Raw genomic sequence first — 23,581 nt, forward strand, 5'->3', positions numbered from 1 at the left:
TCACATCTTTGCTGCAATTTGAATATGTTCCATACTACAGATAGAGATCAGAATTCAATAGGACTGCCTAACTTTAAGCTTGGGCATAACCTGTGAGAAATCAATTAAAACAGTATTAATTATTACTCTTTCTGTGCCTTTTGAATACCTTTGTAATTTTTTTTTTTACGTTTTGAAACCAAACTGTATAATATAGGGGTGCTTTCAAAGTGAGTATTTATGTGGCTTTCTGTTGCAGGAAAGGGTAATTGAGAAATTGATGTGACTAATTCAAGGTCAGCTAACTTTGAGTTATCACAGTTGAGATAAGTCATGCTTTCTAAAATACTTTTTAGGGGCGCCTGGGTGGCTCAGGTCATGATCTCGGGGTCCTGGGATTGAGCCCCACATCCGGCTCTCTGCTCAGTGGGGAGCCCGCTTCCAACTCTCTGCCTGCCTCTCTGCCTACTTGTGATCTCTGTCAAATAAATAAATAAAATCTTTAAAAAATAAAATACTTTTAAACATTATTTATTTCCTTTTTAAGCCAGTAAAAACAGTAAGAATCAACTTACGCACCTTGTCTCATGCCAAGCTCAAGTCATAGGTCCAGGCCCATAAAATTTTAGCAATGTAATAATTCCCAAGGTTTAAATGCCCCCCCCCTTCTATTGCTCCTATCTTTTGGAGACATATGACTTCCTGACGTGACTAAGTAATTAAACCACAACATGAAGTCATACTTTCAGGTATAAGATTACTAACATACCTGTAAAAACCACAGATTGCTACCTGTCTTATTACCAGAAACTTCTGAAATGAAGGATAGCCTTTAAAAATATTCAGATCTTCCTGTGTTAGGTACTAAATAGAAAAAACTATATGCTGTGTGCTACACATACTTAAATATGTCTCTGATTAAAGTGGTGGGAAATAAAATTGCAGGTAAACAGGTTATAATTGTAGATTTTAAGACATTTTGAATAGCAACATGTAAGAACACATCCTGCTTGTTAAGTATTTGGGATTTTATTGCATAACCTGTTGAATAAATATCTCAAATCCTATCACAATTACCATTTGGCAATGATAATCTCATTTGCTGATAATTATACATGCAAATAAACTAATTTTTAAAATATTATTTCATTTTGTTAAATGACTTTATAATGTTATAAAATGGAAAGGTCCTGGGGAGTAATTTGGCCAACGGCCCAGATGTCTGCTTCAGGACCCAGAGCTCCATCCCCCAGCTGCTGAGCTTATCGGTTGCTGATAGCTCACAGCTGAGTCCATTTCTGCATCTAGTTCTCTGCCAAAGCCTTGCCCAAGGTTTTGCCTCCTTTCCAGGGACATCCCACATTTAATGGCTGGCCAATAGACAAGGCCTGTCCCTTGTTTCAATTTAGAATGAATCTGAGAGGAAATCCCAGCTCCAGAGCTCCCCCCACCCCCAGGATTATTTGAGGCCCCTATTGCAAACTGTTCACAATTTAACTTCTCCCTCAGCTCAAGCCTGCCTCCATCACTCCATTACAGAGGTTTTTCCAAGAGTACACCCCAATGATCCTTCTGCACACGAATCTCCAACTCGACCTTACACAGTTGGTACTGAAAGTGGTCCCAGAATTGAGACTCTAAAATAGGGTTTTGGAGCTGGTTTCCGTGCCAGCATGCGGGTAATGAGAACCCCATCCCTGGTGAGTGGAGTATTGACAGCACCTGCCATGCTGTGGCAATGTGATTACTAATTTGAATCCACTTATATTAAAGCTGTGTCCCACCTGGTTACCTGTAATTGTTAAATAGATAAATAAAACTTGGGGTTTCCTGCATTTAATTTATTGTAGGGTTTGTTCCCGCTATAGCTTGGGCAAGACTGCCACCTCCTGGAGAAACTAATGTATGCTGATGCCTGTGGCGCTCTCATCGCGGGGAATCGCTATCACGAGTTTGGGTCGCAACGCCAACTCCGTAACTCTCCATTAAGTTAAACCAATTTCTAACCCGTTATAACCTCTATGGACAACCTCTATGGAATTTTTGCATAGAACCAAGAATTCGAAGGAACTTGTGCACCACAATTTTTTCAGGTGAAAACTTAAAATCTAACATCTGTAGAGAGCTACAGGTGCCAAGTGCTTTCATTCTTAGTCCTCACAAGAGCCCTGTGAGGTAGGAACTATTATCACAGACACACCTACGTTACGAATGAGTCAAAGTTTTAGCGAATTTAAGGTGACTGACGGTAAACACAATCCCCACTCGGGTCGTCAGAACTCCAATGACTGCTGAGAACTCAAGCTCCGTAGCTAAGTGACCGCCTCGTTCCACTCAGGCATGCGCAGAAAAACACGGAAGCAATTTCCGTAGAAATTGTAGGAGGCTGGCACTGAGTGGGGGGTGGCGAGAGCCATAAAATCCCAGCATTCCCCTCGTGCCGACGCCAAGATGGCGGCCCCCGTGTTGCGGTGCTTTTCCCGGGGCCGGTGGTTTGGGACCCCAGGCCCATCAGGAGTCTTGCTCCTGGGACCGCGTGAGGCCCATTCGGGCGCTCAGGGGTTGCTGGCGATGCAGAAGGCTCGCGGTCTTTTCAAGGAGTTCTTCCCCGAGAGGAGTACGAAGATAGAGCTCCCAGAGCTCTTCGACCGTGGCAGGGGCAACTTTCCCCAGACCATCTACTGCGGTTTTGACCCCACGGCCGACTCGCTTCACGTGGGGCATCTGCTAGCGCTGCTGGGCCTGTTTCAATTCCAGCGAGCGGGCCACAATGTGATCGCACTGGTAGGAGGTGCCACCGCGCGCCTGGGAGACCCCAGCGGCCGTACCAAGGAGCGGGAAGCGCTGGAACCAGAGCGCGTGCGAAGCAATGCGCGCGCCCTACGCCAAGGGCTCGAGGCCATGGTGGCTAATCACCAGCAGCTCTTCGCGAATGGGCGGACCTGGGGAAGCTTCACGGTACTGGACAATGCGGCCTGGTACCAGAAGCAGCACCTGGTGGACTTCCTAACGGCTGTGGGTGGGCATTTCCGCATGGGCACGCTCCTGAGTCGTCAGAGCGTCCAAACCCGGCTCAAGAGTCCCGAGGGCATGAGCTTGGCAGAATTTTTATACCAGGTGCTCCAGGCTTATGACTTCTATTATTTGTTCAAGCATTATGGATGCCGGGTCCAGCTGGGTGGATCTGATCAGCTGGGCAATATCGTGTCCGGATACGAGTTTATCCACAAGTAAGCTCCTTTAGACCCAGGAAAAATCTTGTGACCAAATAATTTACACGTGAATAGCCTGTGATCAACTATTACGATTGGGGAATGACGCCCTTTTTGAATCCTTGGGTGTTTTACTCCGCTAAGTCTGTAATGGTGTTAATGTGACTAGCTCACGAAAGTTGAAGGGCTGAATTAATTATACTAGGCATGCAACGTATTCTTAGAGCTTTGCAGGAAATAGACCACTACTCAGAATACAGCTTGTGTATTTTGCTTCCCCTTAGTAACTCTGCTTTTCGTTGTTTATGCTTGAATGCGACCGTGTCTCCTAGAGTAGTTTCTGATTTAGCTCTGCAGGTCCCATGAAGCTAGTGTTAGTTTTTGGTTGGCATCTCACATTTTTTTCCAACTCCAAATATTTGGCAAATAAGGTAGATTTTAATCGCATTTTCTTGAGGGAGTTCAACTACAGGGCTAACCCATGTGATAACTCATTTTTAGAATCCCTTAAAACATTCTTAGTGTCTCTACCTGATTTCCCCTTACCCAGTTTTCCTTCCTGTTCTCCCTCGGACTTTACAGTTTTCTAGGACCTAGTGATGCAGAAACGACCTCAGAGTCACTGGTGCCATTGCATTTTAGAATGACAAATGCTAAAACGGATTGAGTGCAATTAAGAGGAACAAAAATTCAGATTTACAAAATAAAGGAAGTTTTCTTAGAGCAAGAGACCAGAATGAAATCTGAAGAAGGATTTGCAGAACTTACCATCACTTTTGCTTGAAGCACATAATGAAGTTTTTCTTTATGCTTAGGTTGACTGGAGAAGATGTATTTGGAATCACTGTTCCTCTAATTACAAGTACATCCGGAGCAAAATTGGGAAAGTCGGCTGGTAATGCTGTTTGGCTAAGCCGAGAGAAGACCTCTCCATTTGAATTGTATCAGTTCTTTGTCAGGCAGCAGGATGATTTGGTAGAAAGGTGAGTTCTTAATAGTATCATAATAGTATCCTGAGAAAAATTAACTTTATAAACTCATAGTTTTAGCCATTGAATCTCTATGTTTATAGTTTCTGTGTTTTTGTTTTCATTTAGATTTTCGTTTAAGACACAGAACATTGCAATTTTAACTCTTCTGAACAGTTTTTTGTTGGTTAGATCAGAAAACCACTGTGATTGATGAAAACTTAGAGCCAAGTTTGTGATCTACATCTAACAAGTACTTAAGACATTACCACTTGTGTATTCTAGTTTTTTCACTCCTTTTATCATCAACTTGGACTACACCTGATTTTACCTTTGTCTCAAAAGTTTGTTTTCTTTATTACATCTTTTGAAAATCCTTTTTAAGAAATGATTTTCTCATTAATTCACATCTTAAATTCTTCAAAGAATATAAATTAATGAGAAAAATACACCTGCAATTAAAAAAAAAGGTGAATTTAACCAAAAATAACTTTTCCATAGTGGAAAATATGCCTTCTCAAACTACAATAATTAAGGTTTTTTCCTTTAGATTTATTTCAAACATTTGATGATACACTTTAGGGTTTTGATGTATCAAGAATTGACATCTGGAAAGTTTCCTTTTCTATTTGGCTCTAATGTATAAAAATACAGTTAATTTCTATGACTAAATGTGTATCCAGCAACTCTTCTAAAATCTTCTAGTAATTTTTGGTTTTAAAGCACAAGCTTAAATTTAAGATTTAGTAAAGAGACTAATGGAAAAGATTAGAGAATCCAGGTGGACTCCAGCATCTGTGGTCACATGATCTCTTTGGCACTGCAGAACATTGGGATAAAACAATCTTTTCAGTAAATTTCACTTAGATAATTAGATGTCTTATGTGGGGAAAATAATGAAACTTAGTCTCACACAGTTTGCAAAAATCAGTTCCAGGTAGATTATCAACCTAACTGTTAACAAAAGATAAATCATGTGTTCAGAAGATAAATAGGAAAATATCTTCATAACTGGGATAGGGAAAGATTCTTAAATGAGATACAAATAAAGATTTGACTAAATTACAATTAAGATCTACTGTTCATTGAAGTCACCATTAAGAATAGAAGAATATCCATTACATGTACTAAAAGTGTAAAGAGCTTATACTCAAATTCCATAAACCAATAAGAAAAAGACAACCCAATAGAAACATAAGTAGAGGCTTGAGCATGCACTTCAGAAAAATTCTGTCCAAAAGACCCAAAACATCTGAGAAGGTTGCTCAGCCTTAATAATGAGAAGAAAATGCAAGATAGAGGTACATTACTGTTATGTACCCTCCAGAATGGAGAAGCAGAATTAGCAATACCAGGTGTTAGTGAGAATGTTCCAAGGTGGTGGGAGAGTGAACTTATTGTGGTATCAGTCTCGGCCAATTGCTAGTGGTGCTATTGACTAGAAATGCTTGAGGAACTCACCTGGGCACATACCATTTGTGGCAAGCCCCACAGACCTTTCCCTGACCAGAACCAGTGTTGAGGCTGGACTGGGCTTTGTGGTTCTTACGATTGCCGGATGCATCTCAGCAGCAACCATCAGGGAAATCTGAAAAACAAAATTTCTTACTCACAGGTCCTGGAGGGCCACACAGAAGGCCCTGGGTAGAGAGAGGGAGGGAGTGTGGACCTAGGCCACAGCCTTATTGTAGACAAAGGGTGGGGTGCCTAGGGCTTTGTAGGTTCACCCTTTATTGGGAAATTTTAAAATATAAAAGCAGGAATTAGGGAACAGGAAGGGGAGAAACAGGGTCACTCAAGTGGTCAGTTATCTAGGGCTTTCTAGAAGAGAAACTTCATGAGTAAGGGTGGCCTGGTAATGGATCTAGTTGGTTTGCTACTAACTGTATCATAACAGCTGGCAGTATGTTTATTCAAAATGAACGTCTTTAAAATGGATAATTTGGCAATTAAAGTGTCAGGCACTTAGAGGCATCAGATTTTTTTTTTGTTCTTTTTTTCTAATTGAAGTATAGTTGACATACTGTATTAGATTAGTTTCCAGTGTGCAACATAGTGATTTGACATTTTATATACATTATGAAGTACTCATCACAATAATTGTAGTCACTGGCTGCCTTATTACAAAATTATTATTATATTACTGCCTGTATTGCCTATGCTGTACTTTTCATCCCTGTGACTTTCTTATTTTATTTATTTGTTTTTAAAATTATTTATTTATTTATTTGACAGAGAAAGAGATCACAAGTAGGCATAGAGGCAGGCAGAGAGAGAGGGGGAAGCAGGCTCCCTGCTGAGCAGAGGGCCCAGTGCGGGGTTGATCCCAGGACCCTGGGATCATGACCTGAGCCGAAGGCAGAGGCTTTAACCCACTGAGCCACCCACACGCCCCACTTGCTTATTTTATAACTGGACGTTTGTATATCTTAATCCTCTTCATCTGTTCACCCATCCCCTCCACTCTTGGCAACCACCAGTTCTCTGTATTTATAAGTCTGTTTCTGTTTTATCTGTTCATTTGTTTCTTAGATTCCACATGCAAGTGAAATCATGGCATTTTTCTGAGTGACTTATTTCACTTAGCATAATACCCTCAAGGTCACCCATGTTGTTGCAAATGACAAGATTTCTTTCTTTTTTACGGCTGAGTAATAGTAATATTCCATTTTTCTTTAGCCAGTCATCTATTAGTGGACACTTACGTTGCTTCCATTTCTTGGCTGTTGTAAATAATACTACAGTGAAAATAGGTGTGTACCTACCTATCTTGTTGAATTAGTGTTCTTGTTTTCTACAGGTAAATACCCAGAAGTGAAACTGCTGGATGGTATCAAATTTCTATTTTTAATTTTTTGAAGACCTCCCTACTCTTTTTTGTAGTGGCTATACCAGTTTATATTCCGCCCCCAACAGTGCATGACGGTTCCCTTTCTCCACATTCTTGCCAACTTACTTCCTGTCTTTCTGATATTAGCCGTTCTGACAGGTGTGAGGCGGTATCTTATTGTGGTTTTGATTTGCATTTCCCTGATGATTCATGATGTTGAGCATCTTTTCATGTGTTTGTCGGCTATCTCTCTCCTTTGGAAAAATGTCTGCGTTGTTTTATTTTTTTTTTTAATTTTTTTAAATCAGATTGTTTTTTAATCAGATTGTTTTCTGGTGTTGAGTTGTATAAGTTGTTTATCTATTTTGGGTATTATCCCCTTATCGGATATATCATTTGCAAATATCTGCTCCCAGTCAGCAGGTTGCTTTTTTGTTTTGTTGATAGTTTGCTTCATTGCGCAAGCTTTTTATTTTGGTGTATTCCCATTAGTTTACTTTTGCTGTTGTTGCTCTTGCCTGGGGAGAAAAATCCAAAAAATATTGCTAAGGTGGATGTCCCAAGAGTTCCTGCCTCTTTCCTTTTAGGACTTTCATGGTATCAGGTCTTACATTTTGGTCTTTAATCCATTTTGAGTTTATTTTTGTGTGAGGTGTGAGCAAGTGGTCAAGTTTCATTCTTTTGCATGTAGCTCTCCAGTTTTTCCAGCACCATTTATTAAAGAGACTGTCTTTTCCCCATTGCATATTCTTGCTCCTTTGTCATAGAATAATTGAACATCTAGTCATAGGTTTATTTCTGGGCTCACTATTCTGTTGGTCTGTGTATATATTTTAGGGCCAGTTCCCTACTGTTTTAATTATTATTGCTTTGTAGTATATCTTGAAATCTGAGTGTGATCCCTCCAGCTTTGTTATTTCTCAAGATTGCTTTGGTTATTTGAGCTCTTTCATGGTTCCATACAGGTTTTAGGATTGTTTGTTCTTAATTCTGTGAAAAATGCTGTTGGTATGTTGATAGGGATTGCTTTAAATCTGTACTTCGCCCAAAAATAAATAAATAAAGACTGTATTTTGCTTTTGATAGTATGGACATTTTAACAATATTATTCCAACCTATGAGCATGGTACATTTTTCCATTTATTTGTGTCCTCTTCACGTTCTTTCATCAGTGTTTTATAGTTTTCAGAGTGCAGGTCTCTTACCTTCATTAAATTTATTCCTCAGTATTTTACTCTTTGATGCAGTTGTAAATGGGATTGTTTTCTTAATTTCCTGGTCTGCTACTTTTTTGTTACTGTATAAAAATGGAACAGTTTTCTGTGTGTTAATTTGGATTCTGCAACTTTACTGAATTTATTTATTACTTCCAGTAGTTTTTTGATGGAGTCTTTAGGGATTTCTCTATATAGTATCAAGTCATTTGCAAATAGTGACAGATTTATTTCTTCCTTACCAGTTTGGGTGCCTTTTATTTCTTTTGGCTGTGGTAGGACTTCCAGTACTATGCTGAAATAAAGTGGCAGGTGGACATCACTGCCTTGTTCCTGATCTTAGTGAAAAGGCTTTGAGATTTTCACCAGTGAGTATGATGTTAGTTGTGGGTTTTTCATATTTGGATTTTGGGGTATGTTCCCTGTAATCCCATGTGGGGCTCAGTTGAGAGTTTTTACCATAAATGGATGTTGATTTTGTCAAATGCTTTTTCTACATCTAATGAGATAATCATATAGTTTTTTATCTTTTGTTAATGTATATCATGTTGATTGATTTGCATAATTGAACCATCCTTATATCCTTGTAATAAATCCCATTGGACCATGGGGAATGACCCTTTTAATGTATTGTTGAATTCAGTCTGATAATATATGTGAGGATTTTTGCATCTGTGTTCATCAAGGATATATAGCCTGCAATACTCTTTTTTTGAAGTGTCTTTGTCTGATTTTAGTGTCAGGGTAATGCTGACACTTTATACTATGTATTTGGAAGCATTCATCTCTTCAGTTTTTTAATAATTTGAGAAGAGTAGGTATTAGCTCTTTAAATGTTTGGTAGAATTCACATTTGAAACCATCTGGTCCAGGACTTTTGTTTCTTGGGAGGTTTTGATTTCTGATTCAGTTTCATTTCAAGTAACTGATCTATTCAGATTTTCTATTTCTTCCTGATTGTCTTGGACGATTTTATGTTTCTAAGAATTTTTCATTCCTTCTAAGTTGTTCAATATGTTAGACATATAATAATTTTCCATAGTAGTCCTTTTTTTTTTTTTTTAAACCATTGACTATTTTCTGTGTTGTACCTTTCATCCCATGGTTATTCATTCCTTAACTGGAATCCTGTATCTTCTATTACTCTTCATCCATTTTTCCCATCCCCTAGCCCCCCACTCTGGTAACCATTAGTTTGTCCTCTGTATTTGTGGCTGTTTTGGGGGTTTTTTAAATTGTTATGTTTTTTAGATTCCACATATAAGTGAAATCATGTGGAATTTATCTTTCTCTGCCTGAATTATTTCACTTAATGTAGTACCCTCTAGATCCACTGGAGTTGTCACAAATGGCAAGATAATCATTCTTTTTTTATTGCCGAGTAATTTTCCACTGTATATATACCATTTCTTTATCCATTTATCTATTAATGGATCCTTGGGTTGCTTCCATATCTTAGCTATTGTAAATAATACTGCGGGGTGCCTGGGTGGCTCAGTGGGTTAAAGCCTCTGCCTTCAGCTCAGGTAGTGATCCGACGGTCCTGGGATTGAGCCCCGCATCGGGGTCTCTGCTCAGTGAAGAACCTGCTTCCCCCTCTCTCTCTGCCTACTTGTGATCTCTGTTTGTCAAATAAATAAATAAAATCTTAAAAAAAAAAAATACTGCAATGAGCATAGGGATGCATATCTTTTTGAATTAGTGTTTTCATTACTTTTAGCAAATACCCATCAGTGGATCCTTGTGGTATATTTTTAATTATTGAAGAACCTCCATATTGTTTTCTACAGTGGCTGCATCAATTTACATTCCCACCAACAGTGCATAAGGGTTTCTTTTTCTGATTATTCTCACCAATACGTTATTTCTTATCTTTTTGATACACTTATCTTTTTGATACAAATCATTGTTACAGATATTAAGCGATACTTCATTATCATCTTGATTTCCATTTCTCTGATGATTACTGATGTTGAGCATCTTGGTATGTGTTGACTGTCTATATGTTTTCCTTGGAAAAATGTCTATTCAGGTCCTTTGCCCATTTTTAATTGGATTCATAGTGTTATGGGTGTTGACTTCTGTGAGTTCTTTATATATCTTGGATATTAATCCTTTGTTGGATATATCATTTGCAAATAAATCATTTGCAAAAAAACCCACTCAGTAGGTCTCCTTTTTGTTTTGTTGATGGTTTCCTTCGCTGTGTGAAAGCTTTATTTTGGTGTAGTCCCAATAGTTTTTTTGTTTTATGGTTTCAGTTCTCAATATTTAGATCTTTAATCCATTTTGAATTTTTTTTAATGTATAGTGTAAGAAAGTGGTCCAGTTTATGCTTTTGCATGTACCTGTCCAGTTTTCCCAGCACCATTTGTTAAAGGGATTATATTGTATTTTCTTGTCACAGATTTGTCCTTTGTCACAGATTAATTGATCATAGCAATATAGGTTTATATCTGTTTTCTCTAGTCTGTTCCACTGATCTATGGGTCTGTTTTTGTGCCAGTACCATTCTGTTTGATTACTGTGGGTTTGTAGTATATCTTCAAATTTGGAAATGTGTTACTTCCAGCTTTGTTATTCTTTCTCATGACTATCTTGGCTATTCTGGGTCTTTTGTGGTTCATACAAATTTTAGGATTATTTGTTCTAGTTCTATAAAAAAATGCTTTTGGTATTTTGATAGGGATTGCATTTAATCTGTAGTTTGCTTTGGGCAGTACAGACATTTTAACATTATTAATTCTTCCAATCCATGAGCATGGACTGTCTCTCTAGTTGTTTGTGTCATCTTCAGTTTCTTTCATCAGTGTTTTATAGTTTGCACATTACAGATATTCTACCTCTTTGGTTAAGCATGGTAGTCTTTTTTTTTTTTTTAAAGATTTTATTTATTTTTATATAATCTGTACACCTGATGTGGGGCTCAAGCCAACAAACCTGAGATCAAGAGTCACATGCTCTGTCAACTGAACCAGCCAGGTGCCCCTAAGCATGGTAGTGTTTTACAGTCCTTTTTATTTCTGTGGTGTCAGTCATACCTTCTCAAATTTCTGATTTTATGTGTTTGAGTCCTCTTTTTCCTGATGAATCTGGTGAAAGGTTTATCAATTTTATCTTTTCAGAGAACTAACTCATAGTTTCATTTCTATTTTAAGTTTCTGTTTTTATTTGCTCTGATCTTTATTATGTCTTTGCTTCTGCCAGCTTTGGGCTTTGTTCTTTTTTCTAATTCCTTTAGTTGTAAGTTTAGATTGCTTATTTTAGGTTTTTCTTGTTTCTTGAGGCAGCCCTTCATTGCTATAAATTTCCCTCTTAGAACTACTTTTTCTATGTCCCAAAGATTTTGGAATATCCTGTTTCCACTTTCATTTGTTTCTAGGCAGTTTTTAGTTTATTCTCTGATTTCTTTGTTGACCCACTAGTTGTTCAATAGCATGTTGTTACATTTCCACATGTCTGTGTTTTTTCCAGATTTTTTTTCTTGTAATTGATTTCTAGTTTCATACCAGAAAGGGGCCTGATATAATTTCAGTTTTCATAAATTGAGACTTGTTTTGTGACTTAACATGCAGTCTATTGTGGAAAATGTTCAGTGTGCATTTGAATGTGTATTCTGTGTTTGGGAATGGAATATTCAGTATATATCTGTTAAGTCCATCTGGTCCAATATGTTGTTCAGAGCCACAGTTCCCTTGACTTTTCTGCCCAGATGACCTATCTGTTGCTGTAAGTGGGATGTTAAAGTCCCCTTCTATTGTATTATTGTTGACTTTTCTCTCTTATTTTTTAAAGATTTTATTTATTTGAGAGAGAAATAGAGGACACACATGTGCACACTAGTTGGGGGTGGCCAGAGGGAGAGGGAGAAATAGACTCCATGCTAAGCAGGTACCTGAGCTTCACCCCCCACACTCCCCCTGCCCCACCACCCACCCCAGGACTTGGTCTTGGAACTCCAGGATCATAACCTGAGCTAAAGGCAGATGCTTAACTGACCGAGCCACCCAGGTACCCCTTGATTTCTCCCTTTATGTCTGTTAATATTTGTGTTATGTAATTAGGTGTTTCCATGTTTGGTGCATTGGTATTTGTGATTTTTATATCTTCATTGGATTGATCCTTTTATCATTATGTTAATGCTCTTTGTTTCTTGTTACAGTCTTTTAAAGTCTATTTTGTCTGATGTAAGTATTGCTACCTCAGCTTCTTTTGTTTCCATTTTCATAGAATACCTTTTTCCATCTGTTCACTCTTAGTTTGTGTCTTTAAGTTGAAGGAGACTCTTGTAGGCAGCATGTAGATGGGTCTTGGATTTTTTTTATCCATTCAGTCAGCCTGTGTTTTTTTTTATTGAAGCATTTAGTCCATTTACATTTAAAGATTTATTTGTTTTAGAGAAATAGCAAGCATATGGAGAGGGAAGGGCAGAAGGCCAAAGAGAATCCTCAAGCTGACTCCCCACTGAACATGGAACTTGACACAGGTTTTGATCCCAGGACCCTGAGATCATAACCTGAGCTGAAATCAAGAGCCAGCCACTTAACTGAGCCACCCAGGCTCCCCTAGTCCATTTACATTTAAAGTAATAATTAATAGGTACTTTTTGTTGTTTTGGTAATTGTTTGTTTTTCTAGTTCTTCTCTGTACCTTTCTTCCTTTCTTGCTCTCTTCCCTTGTGATTTGATAACTTTTAGTGTAACGCTTGAATTCTTTTTATTTTTTTGTGTATCTATTACACATTTTTGGTTTGTGGTTACCATGAGGTTCATACATAGCATCCTATGCATATAGCATCTATTTTAAGTTAATGGTCACTTAAGTTTCAACACATTGAAAAAGCATGTTTGCTACGTTTTTATTCCCCGCTCTGTGTTTTATGTATTTGATATCCTGTTTTACATCCTTTTGTCTTTTGTATTGCTTAACTAATTATTGTAGATACAAGTGATTTTCCTGTTGTTGTCTTTTAACCTTCATACTGGCTTTTGATTGATCTGGTACCTTTACTATTTATTTGCTTTCACCATTGGAATTCTTTCATAATTTTCTAAGTCCTGGTTACAGCCTCTCACTTAAAAAAGTCCCTTGAACGTTTCTTGTAAAGCCTGTTTAGTGGTGATGGACACCTTTAACTTTTGTTTGTCTGGGGACCTCTTTATCTCTCCTTTTAATTCTGAATGATGGCCTTGCTGGGGAGAGTATTGGTTGTAGTTTTTTCCTGTCACCATTCTGAATACACGGTACTGCTCCCTCTGGCCTCCTGAAAAATCAGCTGATAGCCTCATGGTAGTTACCTTAGACTCACTGTTTGCTTTTCTCGCCCCACTTTTAAGATTCTTTAATTTTTGCCATTTTAATTATCACTTGTCTTGGGTTCTTATTTGGGGCTCTCTGTGCTTCCTGGACCCAGATGTCTTTTCCTTCCCCAGGTTAGGGAAGTTTTCAGCTATTATTTCTTCAATTAAGTTTTCTGCCCCTATTCTCTGTTTTCCTTCTGGGACCCATGTAATGTGAATGCCAGCATGCTGCTTGTCCCAGAGATATGTGTCCTTAATTAATTCTGTAATACTAGGAATTATCGTTTAATTGGGGAAACCTTAGTATTAAGGATTTGAAGGTAAATGGTGAGGTTCCATTCATTAGTGACTGACTTATGTACTGACCAGATGGGGCCTTTGAAAGGGGAGGCTGTGGGCTTAAAGACTCCATCTCAGCATCTTTAGTAACAAGGTATAGGCCTTTAGTGCCCTGTTTAAATTGGTATTGGGGGGTGTTTACCATTTTGCCCACAGGAGGGAGAGTCACTGGCATCCACTTGGTAAATCCCCCCAAGAAGACTAAGAACTTGGGCTGGTTCTGTGTGGCATTGTGCCAGTGCATCCATGCCTGTAATAGGGAAAGAAAGGGCCAAGGAAGCCACCACCAGAAGAAGCTGTTTGAAGTAAATGGTCCCTGTAGTTAGTTACATCCAGATGGATTTGTACACCTTTGATTGTTTTACTAGGAATGCCCTGTAGGTAGAAGGGCTTCCCTTTGAAGAATTTAGAGGCTTTGTCTGGAATAACAGTGACTTTGAGCCTTGATATCTAATAGGGAAAAAAGGACCATGCATTTTTATTATGGGTTGAGTCCTGGGGATCTACCCAGTTCCTAGTGTAGAGGCTTAGGTGGCTGCCAACCCTGAGGTTAGAGAAGAGGGCAGAGGAGTTGCAGGGATTGGTTTGGAGTCCGGGGATAGATGGCAGCCATGTGGCAAGAGGATGGATGGCAGAACGGGGCTGTGGCTGGGAGAATGCTAGTATTAATTAGGGCCTAGAGTTTAGAGACTGGCTGGCCAGATACTAAGTGACCAGGAACACTGAAATTTTATAACTCCCAGGAGAGTTGAACCTGTGTATTTTCAGAAAAGGACAAAATTAAGTTGGGAGTTTACTAAGGAGTGGGTAGGGATTCCTTTTGGTTGAGGGAAATTTGCTCAAGGGGAAACCCCTCTGGGGCAGTGGGTGTATAATGGCATAGGTTTGAAGCATCTGGGTGCCTGGATAGTAATCTCCACTACACCTAGCAACCTGTCAGGGCCCTCCAGTGCCTTTTAAATGGTTTCAGCAGTCCCATTAAAATGTAGTAGGGCTGCCCTGTAATTAGGGAGAGCACCTCATGAAAAGAATTCTCTGGACTCCGGGTCACTTGGGGCCTCTTCAGTTTTAGAAATGAAGAGGGGGTCATCTGGGTCACTATGGTCATGTGTCTAGGGGCTCACCACAAGTGATAAGGGCCCAGGTGAGAGCCCCCAGTCATTCCTGTCAACATCACCACTGATTGGCTGCGTCTGGAACCGTGGGAACATGGTATTGTCAGCAGGGCTGCATGGTAGTACTCGTAGTTAACTGTGGGTCTGCCTTACCTTCCCATCTTACAGTAACTGGCTGACCAGGTAGGTCACAGCACCTGGGAACACAGCACCACTCGCTGGATGTCATCCCACCAGTCTCGGTTTTGCATATCACCTCTGCTGTGTATTGCCTTTCGTCTCTCTCCTAAAGTGTCACTGCTGCCATAGTAATTCAGTGTCTCCAGAGCTGTGTGATCAGGGCCATGTGGACTAAGGAGATGATCAGATCACTAATTTTTTTAAATTAATTTATTTGACAGAGAGACACAGTGAGAGAGGGACTTCAGGCAGGGGGAGTGGGAGAAGCAGAAGCAGGCTTCCCACCAAAGAGGAGGCCCAATTTGGGACTCGATCCCAGGACCCTAGGATCTGAGCCGAAGGCAGACGCTTAACGACCAAACCACCCAGGTGCCCCTAGACCATTAATAATAAAGGCCTTTAGTGACTAATAGAAATGAGGGTCCTTCAGGCCTTGTGCCGAGAAGGGCTAATTACTGAGGAAAGGATATTCTGGTAGGTGAGGAGGGAGAACTCCCCTAGTGAACATTGAGTGGTGGGTCATAGTGGGACTGTGTGTCTCCTACCCACATTTCCCTGACTGGAGTCTGTTTTGTGGCTGAACTGGCCTTCATGGTTCTTACAGGATTGTAAGGATTGTTAAGGATTGCAGGATGCACCTCAGCAACAACCATCAGGAAACTTGGAAAAACATCTTATTCCCTACAAGTTCTGGAGGGTGTGGGGCACTTGGAGGTCTCGGTTAGGGAGAGGCAGAGAGCATGGGCCTGGGGCTCTGCCTGGGCCTTTGTGAGGCCCTTCTTCATTGGCAGATTTAAAACACAAGAGCAGAAATTAGGTAGTGGGAAGGGAGAAATGGGTTCACTCAAGTGTTGAGGTATCTGAGTTACCAAGAGCTTTTTTTTTTTTTTAAGATTTTTTATTTATTTGACAGAGAATACAAGCAGGCAGAGAGAGAGGGGTAAGCTGGCGTGATCCCAGAACCCTGGGATCATGACCTGAGCTGAAGGCAGAGGCTTTAACCCATTGAGCCACCCAGGCGCCCCTATCCAGAGCTTTCTAAAAGGGGAACTTGCTGTGTGGCCGTGGCTGGCTGCTTTGCCTGGCTCATGAGCCTTCAGCTCATTTGTGTGGGGGAGGGCTTGGAATGGAGGCCATGGCAATCCAAAGCTTAGGGTCAGACAGAGATGCAGCACTTACAGAACCACTCTGGAAAAGTAGGTGTCTGTGTTACTGAACCTGAATATGCACATAAACCTGTGTGTGACCCGACAGTTCCTCTCCTGGGTTTGTGCACCAAGAGAACTACATGGGAATATTCATAGCCGCGTTATTAGCAGCTGTCCAAGAGCGGAAGCAACGCAGATATCCACGGTAGACTGTCTACATAAATACTTTACACGTAGTCACCGCTCAGAATGCTGTACGTTAACAGTGGTGACACAGCAACGTGAATGCGTCTCCCGCCAAACATACTGATGTGCCAGAGAGGCTGAACATGAAGATATATTCGGTATGATCCCATTTATAAAGCCTAAAACTGGCAAAACAAAGCGACGCCATTTACCAAGGGATACCAGAGTAGTGGAAGTTTAAAGAAAAACAAAGAGATTACCTTGAAAGGGAGAAGAGTGGTTAATTTGGAAAGGCAGAAGTAGATGTAAAAACATCTGGGTTTTTTTTGAGTAGAAGAAACGAGGTATTTCTGGATGGGGGGGGTGATTACATAGATGTTTGCTTTTTTTTTTTTTTTTTTAAGATTTTATTTATTTATTTGACAGAGAGAGATCATAAGTAGGCAGAGAGGCAGGCAGAGAGAGGAGGAAGCAGGCTCCTTGCCCAGCAGAGAGCCCGATGTGGGGCTCGATCCAGGACCCTGAGATCATGACCTGAGCCGAAAGCAGAGGCTTAACCCACTGAGCCACCCAGGTGCCCCAGATGTTTGCTTTTTGATTCATTAAACTATGTTTGTGATTTGTATACTTTCTATGTGTTTTTCACCAAGAAAAGATTCTTTTTTAAAGGCTACAGATAAAATGTCAATTTTCAAGTTACACATATTTTTTATTTATGGGTACGTATACAGAAAACAAAAGTATTAAAACATGCTTAGGAAGGGTAGGTACGAATTTAGATTAGCTTATTCCTGGGCAAGGAGGGGAATATGTTGGCATCTAGAGCTATATTATTCATGCCTTTTCAAAAGGAAAGATCTTAAGTGAAGATGGCAAAATAGTAACATCTTCAATCTGGCTGGTGTGTGCATGGGTATCTTATTTGGGGTACATTTCTGCATGTTTATTTTTCCTAATGAAAAATAAATTTAGGGGCGCCTGAGTGGCTCAGTTGGTTAAGTGGCCGACTCCTGGTTTGGGCACAGGTCATGATCTCAGGGTTGTGAGATGGAGCCCCGCATCAGGCTGTTTTCAGTGGGGAGTTTGCTTGTGATTCTCTTTCTCCCTCTCCCCCTACCTCATGTTCATGCATGCACGCACTCTCTCTAAAATAAATAAATCTTAAAAATATATGCAAATTTAAAAGTAGGCAGGATGTCTTTTGAAGGGAAAGGGAGTTGGAGACAAAAATTAGGTGTGTTGTATACACCAGCAATGTATGTTTTGTCCCACAGGTACCTGAAGCTCTTCACTTTCCTGCCCCTTCCAGAGATTGACCACATCATGCAGCTGCATGTTAAAGAGCCGGAAAAGCGGGGTCCTCAGAAGCGACTCGCTGCAGAAGTTACAAAGCTCGTTCATGGACAAGAAGGGCTGGATTCTGCTAAAAGGTGGCCTTTAGGAATAACTAACACTGGATAAAGCTATGTAGTTAATGGACTTGAGAAAATTTATTAGGGCTATTGTGTCATTTGCTACTATAAGGACTGTCAGTCTCTGACAAGTGCTTTAGAATAGCTTCTGTGGGAAAGATCATCTTGAGCTAAGTATGACTTCTACAAGATAAACGTTGCTGTTTTAGAACTGGCTATTAGAACGTGTCTGTGGGTAAGCACTCCCGTGATGTGGTTCTTGATGTGTTCTTCAGGTGTACGCATGCCCTTTATCACAGCAGCATCGATGCCCTGGAGGTCATGTCTGATCAAGAGTTACGAGAGTTGTTTAAAGAAGCTTCATTTTCTGAATTAGTTCTTGACCCAGGAACAAGTGTCCTAGATACATGCCGCAAAGCAAATGCCATTCCAGATGGTCCCCGAGGGTAAGATGATTTAACTTTCAGTCACTGTTCATTCAGCAGTAAATGTTACAGTTCACAGCATGTTTCCGTAGTGCCACAAGGTGTCTTATTCCTGGCAGAAGTTAGGTTAGTCCAAGACTAAAGTGAAAACTGAGTACCTAATTGTTGAAAATACTCTAAATTTTCTATAAACTCTGGTACCCCCATACTGTCTCTCATTAAATCTAAGTCTGTTTTTCCTCCAGTGCTGGAAAGGCCTGTACTGAAGGGACCACTGTGATCAGCAGATGCACTGGGATTAGTCAGCTTGGGGATGGATGGTCACAATTTGAGACCAAAGTGAAGAGATTCACATGGTCCCTCTCATATTCAGTCTGTATCATCTTTAGTTGAGGGAGTAAAGGGGTTGCCCAACCTGTTTACAATATTTGTTGAGGGCACATGGGTGGCTCAGTGAACCGGTTATGCATCTGCCTTCGGCTCAGGTAATGATCCCAGGGTCCTGAGATCAAGTCCTGCACTGGGCTCCTTACTCAGTGGGGAGCCCACTTCTCTCTCTCCCTCTGCTACTCCCCATTTGTGTGCATATGTGCTCTCAGTCTGACAAATAAAATTTTTAAAGAATATTAGTTGAATTTCTGAAAATGAAGTAAGCATATGATGTTACTTCCTAAAACTAGTATTATAAATTACCTACTATTCCTCTTGAATTCCTTTTTTCTTTTTTTTTTAATAAAGATTTTATTTGTTAGAGACACACAGAGAGAGACGGAGGGAGAAAGCGCATGCATGAGGGAGCGCACACAAGCTGGGCAAGGGGTAGAGGGAGAAGCAGGCTCCCTGCTGACGAGGGAGCCATACCTGAGACTTGATCCCAGGACACTGGGATCATGACTTGAGCTGAAGGCAGACACTTAACTGACCAAGCCAGCCAGGTGCCCCAGAGAATTCCATTTTTCTTATCGAGAAGTAGGTAGAATGCTTTTCCCTCAGTTATGTGGTATTATGAGGGAATAAAAGTGTTCGACCAAAAAGTAATCCAGCATATACTTGATTCTTTTGCACTTAAAACTGAAATAGAGTGATTTAGAAGGAAAAGCACTAGTTAGCCAGAAAACCCTGGGTGTCTCATCTGGAGTTTGACCGTAAGTCCTATGCTTGTCAGCTCCTAGTCATAATTATAAATGACATTTGTTAAAATTGCTATTTTCTTTCAGTTATTTTAGATTTTTACATTTCTCCTAAAAAGCCCTTGGTTATTCTGTATAGAGAAAATATCCATTGTCTTTGTTATCACTTGCTATTCCAACCTTTCTGATTCCCTAATATGCTCATTATTTCATGTACACTGGATTGGGGGTGGTGCCATATACCTCCCCAGAGTCAGTCACTGGTTCTAAGGATTTTCCTTACTGTGGAAGCATTTTTTATTTTCTTCTGAATTTTTCTAGTGGTTTATTTACTGATACTGGAAATTTTACCAAGACTTAGGATGACAACATATCTGATTTAGACAGAGTTCTTAATATTGACATTTTTTTAGATCGTGTAAGCGAAATAAGATTTGTCATTTAGGCAAAATGAGATCATGATCTGGAAACTATAGCAAACAGACCAAAGTAACACTTCCTAAGAGAAAGAAATCTGTCCTTAAATAGAAAACTGTTGAGTTTTATGAAACCATGTGTAGTAGTGCTTTGTCATTTGGTAACATTCAGATAAGAGAAAATGAACATTTGCTTTTCACAAGGACTTCCAAGGCCTTTCATGCTCTAGACCTTTTCTTCTCTTTTTGCTTCTTTCCAGCTACTACTCCCTATGTTTTCCTCACCCTATTTGTGGAAGTAACTGCTACTCACCATCCCAGTTTCCATGTCTCTTCTTTCAGGACAATTTCCAGCTCCCCCACCAACCCAGTGTGCACCCAGAGTCATCTTTCCTACCGGTGACAGCATTTAATCCCTGTGGAATAGTCTGGCTCTCTCCACTAGTTTCCAGTACTATTTATATTTAGCGTATAGTAAAGGCTCTATAAATGTTTGTTGAATGAATTGGGCAGTAAGTAAATAACATAAGTAAAACCTATTTACATACACCATCAAAAAAATTGTTACTAAACTGCAATTAGATAAGCTACTGATATTCCATCTCTGAAATCAGCCCATTTCACTTTTTAAAAAATTCTCAAAATTTTAACAATTTGCTGTTATTTGCATAGTCTCAGAATATAATTTCCAATGATTTACCAGTTTCATAAGTTTCCTAAAGATTTCTATAACAGGACTACATAGTTGCGACTTGTATCTCATGGGAACTCACAAAAAGCAGCATTGCCCTCTCTGTATTTCTGGAGGCTTCTCTGTGGGTGAGGAATCACTCTCCAGGTGATTCTGCTATTCATGTTTAAACCACTGCCAACTGAATATTTCTGTGTAGAGCTATGAAATAACCTAGATTTTTCTCCACTAAACAAGAAACTTATGCCTTAAATCCGCTCCTTTTCGAAAAGCATTTGAAGGAGGCAGAATCTAGTAGAGTGAACATGAAGGTAACAGTTCACTGCGAAGTGGTTTCAGTTGCAGAGCCTCTGCAATATAAGTCAAATGATTCTAATTAAACATTTCTATTTTTAGGCATCGGATGATAACAGAAGGTGGAGTCAGTATAAATCACAGACAAGTAACGAATCCTGAGTGTGTTTTGGTTGTTGGACAACATATTCTTAAGAATGGACTTTCATTACTAAAAATAGGAAAAAGGAATTTCTACATTATAAAATGGCTTCAGCTATGATGAAAAATCCTTCAGGTGGTTCAAACTTACCCATCTCCTAAGATGTACCAAAGGCTGGCTCCAGAACTTACACTTTTGCTCATGTAAGTCAAGCCATAGAGAATGGAGTACTCTCTAGGCCCCAGAGTGTGAGTAATTTTCTTATTTCCACAGGGTGGTTAAGACAAGTGCTGGTGTAATAATGCGGTATTTTATCTCCTGAGCTGCAGGTGTTAAGGACTACCATAGAACTATGAGTGCCAGGGATAATCTCTTTTTTAAAAATTCTATTTCATGGAAGAACTATCCTATCCTTTTTGTTCCCTTTTTAGAGATGAGGAGGAACAGTGAAAAAGAGGGTGGCGTAAGGACTCATGGATACTTTTATATCAGGGGTTTATCTCCCTGATTTGACTCACGGACACCAGCAGGGCCTCTAGTGTTCACATTAGAAATGTGAAAAATAGTATTGGAAACTTGAAAATTTCTGAATTTTTTGTTGTTGATTAAATCCAGTTCTCCTTAAGAAGACAGGTATTACATACATTAAGCCATAGTTGGCAGGAGAAATTCTAGTAGAAAGTTTACATTCAAAGAAAATCCGTACTTTTCAGAAGGTTTCTAATTGAGTTTTTTAGTCCCTTGCCTGTGTTTCAGTATAATTAAATTTACTCACAGCTTTGTTTTGCCAAATTACTGAGGCAGCAGTATTTCATAAATTTGGAAACCTAGCTTTAAGTTTCAGCGTCTGTCTCCAAGCAGATTGCAACTTGAGATAAACTGAAAAGTAACTAGAGTGAAAACAGAGGCAAATATTATACCAATATCCAATCACAGGAGAATATCATAAGGAATTCAGGTAAGGGAAGTTTTCCAGACTTAGAATCCAGACCTAATTAAGCTCTCTATACATTAGGCAAGTCAATTCTTAGAACTGTTTCCACATCTCAAAAATCAGGGTAATATCAGTGTATTTCCCTGAGGACCAAGTGAAATACACAAATACAAAATGGTTCACAATTTGATTCCTTCTAGAAAATCTTATAGGCAGCAAAGCATGTAGTGTTGAAATTCTAAGCATTTACCACCTGGATTACATGGAACAAATCACTGTCTTTATGTGTGAAACTGGAGATGTAATAATCTCTGAATTGTGAGAATAGGAAAAAATTTGTAAAACTTTTATACAGTATAAGCTGTATTATGTTCCAATTAGATTAATGTTATGTGTTAAACTATAGTTTATCTAAACCTTTCTCTGGGAGCAAAGTTAAGAAGAATTCATTTATTGACAAAACTTTAATGTCATTTCATACCAGCAATTTTATTTACATAGCAAGAACATACAGGTGTCCACTGTAAATGTCAGAGATCGTCTAAACATATCAGAGCTTCACTGTTTGAGAGCCAACAAAGGAAGGTTTTCTAACTTTCCAAACCTTTCTTGCCTCTTGTACAAGGTGTGTAGTGCCAGCAAGTACATTACCGTAACCTATCTTTAAAGGTAACATTTCCAATTTGAAATATGTTTGATGTGGAGAATGGTGCCCTGTTAAGTTCCCCGCCCCCTTACAAGTTTAAAAGTCTGAAATGGTAGTCATCTGATGTATCTGAAGTCAGTCAGTCATGGATGGCTATACTGAGGTTGAAGAATGGCAGAGTGACTTCAGAGTGTGTGCTAATAGACATTTAGGTAGTGTGCATTCTCTCCAGATTGGTACTGCTCACAGATTCAAAGGAGTACCATATTAGAGATGATTGAATCTGTTCATGGTTGAGGTCAGTTGCTGAGCCTGTTGTTTGCTAGTAAATGGGTACCGTAAGCTCAAGTTACCAGACATGCTTTCCCTGCCAGGAGTTCTTCATAAATGTCGTAACTTAGGAGAAAGGTTAACATGTTCAGTAAATTCTATATTATGGAAATATAGTATCTGTCAGAGATGGAGCTAAATGCTTTAAGGATTTTGACCCGTATCTTAAAATTTTTAATGTAATGCATATCAAGAATCACCTGGGGAATTTTAATAAAATGTGAATATGTTCTAAACCTCACCCCCAACCTCTTTGAATGCATTTTAGTAGCCTAAGCCTTCGGATGTGTGGCTGTGTCCAGGTATTTTTCTTTACAGAGTTCCACTATATATATAGTGTTCCACTCTAAAATAGAGTATTTTCTAATGCATTTTGTTGGTGTGAAGCAACTTTTTTTTTTAACCAACTAATAGAGAAGATACACTTCAATGATCACCACAGGATTTGGTTTTAAGTCCCAGCTCCAAGTGAATCTTGGGACATGGTGTAAGTGATCTAATTTAAAGATGGATCTGAATTATTATATTTGAAAATAATGCAGAACGATATAATTCATCCTTCCAGGTTTAAGAAAGGATCAAAGATACTTTGATTTTTAACGCACTAGGGTAGCGTGAGCCCAGAAGTGGAAGGGCTGCGTAGCTACACACGCACACTGCGTCACTGTCAACGTTCCAGACCTTCTTGTG

At 39.5% G+C, this 23,581-nt stretch overlaps 1 protein-coding gene across 1 annotated transcript; it reads left to right on the forward strand.

Moving 5' to 3' along the window:
• Window positions 1–2,430: 2,430 nt before the first annotated feature.
• Window positions 2,431–23,437, forward strand: LOC111161350 (tyrosyl-tRNA synthetase 2). Its single transcript, XM_022524951.1, has 5 exons — window positions 2,431–3,209; window positions 4,007–4,174; window positions 17,746–17,901; window positions 18,159–18,329; window positions 20,942–23,437. The coding sequence occupies exons 1-5, from the start codon at window positions 2,431–2,433 to the stop codon at window positions 21,099–21,101; spliced, it is 1,434 nt and encodes a 477-aa protein (XP_022380659.1). The 3' UTR covers window positions 21,102–23,437.
• Window positions 23,438–23,581: the final 144 nt, after the last annotated feature.

Source organism: Enhydra lutris, unplaced genomic scaffold (assembly GCF_002288905.1).
Source record: "Enhydra lutris kenyoni isolate GAN:26980312 unplaced genomic scaffold, ASM228890v2 scaffoldscaffold84, whole genome shotgun sequence".
Lineage (NCBI taxonomy): Eukaryota > Metazoa > Chordata > Mammalia > Carnivora > Mustelidae > Enhydra > Enhydra lutris.

Bases quoted from the DNA above. Each gene is read 5' to 3' on its own strand.
- LOC111161350 (XM_022524951.1), top strand. From the start codon at position 2,431: ATGGCGGCCCCCGTGTTGCGGTGCTTTTCCCGGGGCCGGTGGTTTGGG. The intron at 4,175-17,745 runs GTGAGTTCTTAA...TTTGTCCCACAG, and splicing joins CAGGATGATTTGGTAGAAAG to GTACCTGAAGCTCTTCACTT. The intron at 17,902-18,158 runs GTGGCCTTTAGG...TGTGTTCTTCAG, and splicing joins GGGCTGGATTCTGCTAAAAG to GTGTACGCATGCCCTTTATC.